The 6579-nt window shown below is 37.9% G+C and overlaps 1 protein-coding gene across 1 annotated transcript in view; it reads left to right on the forward strand.

Annotated features, from left to right (window-relative positions):
- Positions 1-4365: 4365 nt before the first annotated feature.
- Positions 4366-6579, forward strand: part of PAPPA (pappalysin 1) — a 302275-nt gene continuing 300061 nt past the window's right edge. Inside the window, exon 1 of the mRNA XM_075835544.1 lies at positions 4366-5022. Within this exon, the coding sequence (XP_075691659.1) occupies positions 4614-5022 (409 nt within the window). The 5' untranslated portion in view covers positions 4366-4613. The remainder of the gene's footprint in view (positions 5023-6579) is intronic.

The raw sequence follows: 6579 nt of genomic DNA on the forward strand, positions 1-6579 counted from the left end.
ACTGCGTGTGAACATACCCTAAAAGTCACATATGAAGGTTTTACATACACAATATGGAAAAGCAAGAAGAGACAATCTACAATGGAAAACCACACTGAAGAGTAGACTCATCTTTGGTGAATTTTTACTTGTCTATAATATAACTACACGTACAGTACTGTATAGCAATACTGGATTCACACATAGAAATTTGATGCAGTTTTTAAAGCCAAAATCAGGAGTGGATACAGAGAGAGAAGTATGGCTCCTGGCTTTGGCTCAAAAAACAATCAAGCACTATAACAAAAACTGCATCATAAACTGCATGTATGAATCCAGCCTTAATGAATCTAATTTTAGAGATGGTATTTGGTATTTTAAAAGATCCTGAGTCAACTGAACTATGACAATGACAATGACAGACTTGTAGGGCAACTGCACTGTTTTTGTTTTTTTAAGAGAGGTTTCTAAACTATTGCAGTATGTATGAACTTCTATCATAATTTTGGGTTGAGGGGTCCGTCTAAATAAGTGTTTTAGTCACAAATATGAATGTTTATGCAATATTTTGAAAATCATTGTTACATACAAAGTTGCATGAAGGCGGTCATAAGTGTAAGCTACTGGGTACATTTTTAACAATTTTCATAAGGTCCTATAAACACGGTTCAGGATTCAGGATTCACGGTTCAGGATTTAGTTATACAATTGTAGTTGTATAATTTTTTTTTTGCAAAAAATAAAATAAAAAAATCTGCATTTGCATTTTGGCGAATTTGTTGAGTTTGCAGGTGAAGACCAGATGCCTGCGGTCTTAGCAATTTTATAAACACGAGCTACTGTAGGTTTTTGGTGTGTATGAACTTTCCTCCCCTTGATCTATAATTGAGGGTGTATCTTGGGTGTAAGCCTCTGTTTGGCTGCACGTTTTAGTCGCAAACTTTGTGTCATGCATGAAGGTAGTCATAACCGTAGTGAAATAACTCTGTAAAACTACTGAAATTTTTAAGATGTCTACTTTTTGGAAATATATATATTTTGAGGATACATTCACTTTTTGGGCTATTTATTCCCTTTCATATTGACCTTTCTTTAGCCAAATGTTTATGTTAAAGAGAATGTGTGATCAGAAAATTACCTACTGTTTGTTGATGTATTTGTTAAACATATTTTTTAAGATTTTTTTGGGTGATTTTTTTTATTTTCCATGTCACTATTTATATTACTATTTACAAAAAATTCTGAAATGTTGTCGTTTGCACCTGGCCACTGAGCCCCATAGTAGTCACTTTCTGTCCTGTAGAGATTTTTACAGTACTCATCTTATTATCATTACAGACAGGATTACAATGAAAGGTGACACTTTCAGTACATATAGATCTAGCAGGATCACATCATTCACAAAAGGTGATGATCACAACTCCCTGCACAATGACCTCTGCACAGGTCACAGATCTTGCCTAGAAAGCTCTCCCATAGAAGTCAATGAACATCTCCAGTATACAGGTTCCCATGTTCCATGTGGCTGCTGTCAAGCATGTTGTTGGTAACAGCAGCTCAGGCAAGATGTCAGCCCACATAATCATGTACAGAAAATAGAAAAAAATATATACAATCAGAAAATAAAAATAGACTAGAAAAAAAGAACATGTATCAATATATATATTTTAACAACTCAATTGCTTTTATGTCGCCACATTCTGAGAGCCATAACTTTTTTCTTTTACTTTCACCGGAGCTGTATGAGGACTTGTTTTTTTGTGGGATGAGGTATATTTTTAAAAGCACCACTTTGTGGTACATATAACTTAATGTACTTATTAATTAACTTTTATAAAAAATTATTTGAGGTGGTAAAAAAACAGCAATTCCGCCTTAAATTTTTGCATTTTAAAATTACGCTGTTCACCGTGCGGCATGAGTAAGGCTTCGTTCACATCTGCGCTTGGGCTCCGTTCTAATGTTCCGTCTGAAACCATAGGTTTCCGTTTCCATCACCATTGATTTCAATGGTGACGGATCCGCTGTCAGTGGTTTCCGTTTGTCTCCTTTGTGCAAGGGTTCCGTCATTTTTACTGAATCAATAGCGTAGTCGACTACGACTACGGAACGTTGAAACGGAGCCCGAGCGCAGTTGTGAACGAAGCCAACCATGTAACCTTTAATCGAGGGGACGGTAAGATTACGGCAATTCCAAAATTTTAAAAAAGCGATTCTGCTGTTTATTTAGGATGTAATGGCAAACAGGATAAATAGAGGGGATCCTCATGATGTCCATAAAGGTTTACCCTACTATGTAATTAAAATTGGACATGAGAAATTCTGTTTCTGGCGGAGAATTCATGATGACTTCATCAGCAGACTACAGGTTATTCTAATACTGAGTACAGGGTTTCCATTTGCTCGCACAGCTTAAGTTGTACTTCCGCAGGACCGCAGCGTAAAAATACACTGTGGAAAACGGAAAACTGCAATGTATGCCTATGGGAAAAATATTCTGCAGCGTAAGGGCTCGTCCACACGCTGCGGAATTGCTGTGTTTTTACTGCAATTCCGGACGGAAAAAACGCAGCAGAATACAGTAGCAGCAAAGTGGATGAGATTTAACAAATCTCATCCACACGCTGCATAAAAATTGAGTGCAGAAATTGACCTGCGGTGCGTAATTTTCGGACTACAGCATATCAATGCCTGCTGCGGAAAGTGGACTGAATTGCTGAGTTTTTCAGAGGAGATGTCACCATCTCCCAACATTGTGAAAAACGCAGCAAAATACGCACCATTTTCTGCCGTAAAAACTGCATGAAATGGTGCGTTTTTGCCGCAGCGGAATGTCTGCTATTTCCAACGGAATTGCTGCAGAAATTTTCGGCAGCAATTCCGTTGTGTGCGGACAGGCCCTAATACAAAGCGAGTGAGTATGCTACGTGTGAGTGCACCCTTACAAGCCGTGCCCCTGTGTGCCCATAGCATGACCAGGGCAGGTTTTTATCCCCTGGAAGTAACCAATGACATTTCCATTCAGTGACTGCAGGCACGGATCTTGAAAACGGTGAGCAATTGAAACAGAAATATATTGCAAAATTGAATAACTATTTATTTGACTTCTTTGGAGCCATACAGCTATGTGTAAGAAAGTAAATATCCTCAGTAACCAGAGAGGGGACTCGACTGGTGAAAAGTGATGGCTGCCACACTCAAGCTATAGATTAACCAGCTATATCATTACTCTACATGAACAGTTTTCAATTTCTTCATCTAAGCAACTTTTAACCCACCCAATCTAAAATATTCCAATCAAAAATGAATTTTACATTCTCTTATTTATAAGGTCATATTAAGTTGACTGATTTCACTTAATAATACTATGAATCCTGACATTCAGTTATATGTTTGACCATTAGGGGGAGCTGCAGAGATCAGTTTATGAGTGAAAAGAAGAATACAAGTAGTTAAAAAAAGAAGAAAAAAAACGTCCCACTGTAGGAAAAAAAAAAAGATCTACAAAACGACAAGCAGGGGAGATTATTACCTGGGCTGCAAACATAGGAGCGGCGCAGAGAGAACACTTCTCTAACTTCATCTTTTTTGGGGACAATATTATTTGTTTTTTATTTATCTCAATGACTTTTTGCTTTTTTCTTTGCCACAATTGAAAATATTTTTTTTTAGCTCTACCAAGTCCACATACTCAGTTTGAACCTTGATCTGCTCCAGCAGCAGCTATTTGGACTAAGGTAATCACTTTCTTCATCCTTTCATCCTATGGGAACCCTTTGATGCAAACTACTACAAGTGAACTGGAAGAAGAGGGGTAAACTCAGGGGGGGGGGGGGGGGGTTCATGGAAGTTTAAAGAACCTAAAAAAGTAAGGGGGAAGGAAGGATAAAGAATGTTATTTGCAGAAAAGAATCAAGTTTCAGGACTCTGTGAGAGGGCATGAGGAGTGTGCACACATCTCCAGCAGTAGTAGTAGCTTTTCCTCCCAGCCAGTTGAAGGAGGGGGGGAGCAGAAGAAGCAGGAATGTGTGCTGTGGAGAGGGATGAGCATGGAAAGTGGGGAGGCAGCAGGAAAAGAGGGGACCCTGCCTGCTCACATCTCTGCTACCTGAATGGATGTGATGTATAAGAAGCAGAGGAGGACAAGTCACCACCCTCATCATCCTCATCAGCCTGCACTGGATCCTCATTGATCAGACTTGATCCCTGCAGTTTAATAGGAATCATTCAGTGGGGAATGGGAAGGTGGAGCACCCTGGAGTAGATTAGCATATTCTTGTTTACTCATCCTAGGAGGGGGCTTCTCTTTCATTTTGTAAGGAGGAGAGAGGAGGGGGCTAAGGGGACAGTGTGGGCTTAAAGCTTATAAAGAAGGCAAAAATGTTCAGCTGAAGCATCCTTTTGAGGGGGGAGGACTCAGCATCTTATTGTGGGATATTAGGGGTTCTCCTTAATTCTATGTCTAAAAATAATAAACTGGGGGAAATAGTGGAAGCTGCTGGATGAGGAGATCAGGACACCTTGTTTGGTGATTCCCAGATCCTGCACCAGGACAAGTGCCCAGCCAGGAGGATAGAGCCCAAAGCTGGCAGATCGGGAGAAAAGAGTGGGGTGCAGGGGGGGAACAGTTGGAGATGCTGCTCTGGACTATCCTGTTGCCTCTCGGGCTCCTATATGCAGCCTTGGCAAGTGCCTCACAGTGTGGGATGGAGGAGCGTTCACAGCGGGCACGGAGGACAGTGCGGAAGAGCCGCAGATTGCGCAGCGTTCAGGAGGGCTCCTGCGCTACCAGCCTTGCCCGAGGCCGCCGCTCCCTCACTAGCTTAGAACACCTGAGACTACATCATCATCATCATCATCAGCAGCAGCGAGAGGGGCATGAAGGTGCCGCTGAGTCCATGCCCCCCGGGAGAGCTCTGTATTTCACTGGGCATGGGGACCAGCTGCGTCTGAAGGCGGGTAATGAGTTGCCAGGGGACACGTTCACCTTACAAGTTTGGCTCAGAGCCGAGGGAGGGCAGAGGTCCCCAGCAATTATTACAGGTAAGTGCCCACTATTATAAATGATGACTACAAGTGTTGGGTTTGCCGGAGGTTTCTGCTTACACTGGGCAATGGACACTCAGTGCCCACTATCATCATCATTATTACTACTACTACCGGTACTACTATTAGCATTACTACTATCATCATCATTATTACTACTACTACTATTAGCATTACTACTATCATCATCATTATTACTACTACTACTATTAGCATTACTACTATCATCATCATTATTACTACTACTACTACTATTAGCATTACTACTATCATCATCATTATTACTACTACTACTATTAGCATTACTACTATCATCATCATTATTACTACTACTACTATTAGCATTACTACTATCATCATCATTATTACTACTACTACTATTAGCATTACTACTATCATCATCATTATTACTACTACTACTATTAGCATTACTACTATCATCGTTATTACTATTAATACCATTATTATTATTACTACTATCATCATCATCATCATCATCATCATCATCATCATCATCATAATTATTACTACTATTAGCATTACTACTATCATTGTTATTACTATTAATACCATTATTATTATTATTATTACTACTATTATCGTCATCATCATCATCATCATCATCATAATTATTACTACTATTAGTATTACTACTATCATCATTATTACTATTAATACCATTATTATTATTATTATTATTATTATTATTATTATTACTACTATCAACATCATGATCATCATCATCATCATTATTACTACTATTAGTATTACTACTATCATCATCATCATCATTATTACTATTAATACTATTATTATTATTATTATTACTACTATCATCATTATCATCATCATCATCATTATTACTACTACTAGCATTATTATTATTATTATTATTATTATTACTACTAGTATTATTATTATTATTATTATTACTACTACTATCATCATCATAATTATTACTACTACTATTAGTATTACTACTAGTATTATTATTACTACTATCATCATCATCATTATAATTACTACAACTATTACTATTATTATTTTTATTATTATTATTACTACTATCATCATCAGCATTATTATTACTACTACTTTTACCAATATTATTATTATTGCTATTATTATTATTATTTTTATTATTATCTGGCACTGAGTCTCTTCATGGTAGTAACAATTTCCCTTTATAATGATCAGATTTTTGACCAGCACATGCTACTTTCAAAGCGTCCCATAAACAAAACAAAATAAACCATGCAAACGATTTCACAGCCAATTTATTTTCCAGTGTAAATCTATGAGCAGTGTGTTCCCCTCACAACAAACCATCATTCGCACCGGTCACGGAATTATAACTTATAATCAACAAACAATCGATTTATTATATCCATCCATGTAATAATGATGTCTCAGCCCCTTATGATGGGGGCCATATCCGTAAACAGTAACTGGAGACATGTGTTATGTAAAAGTCGCACCTCTCACTGCAATGACAAGTTCTGCCAAGTCTTCTGCCTTATGACCTCACCTTTAAAGTGTAGTACATATAAATAT

This window comes from Rhinoderma darwinii, chromosome 8, assembly GCF_050947455.1.
Source record: "Rhinoderma darwinii isolate aRhiDar2 chromosome 8, aRhiDar2.hap1, whole genome shotgun sequence".
Classification (NCBI taxonomy): Eukaryota; Metazoa; Chordata; class Amphibia; order Anura; family Rhinodermatidae; genus Rhinoderma; species Rhinoderma darwinii.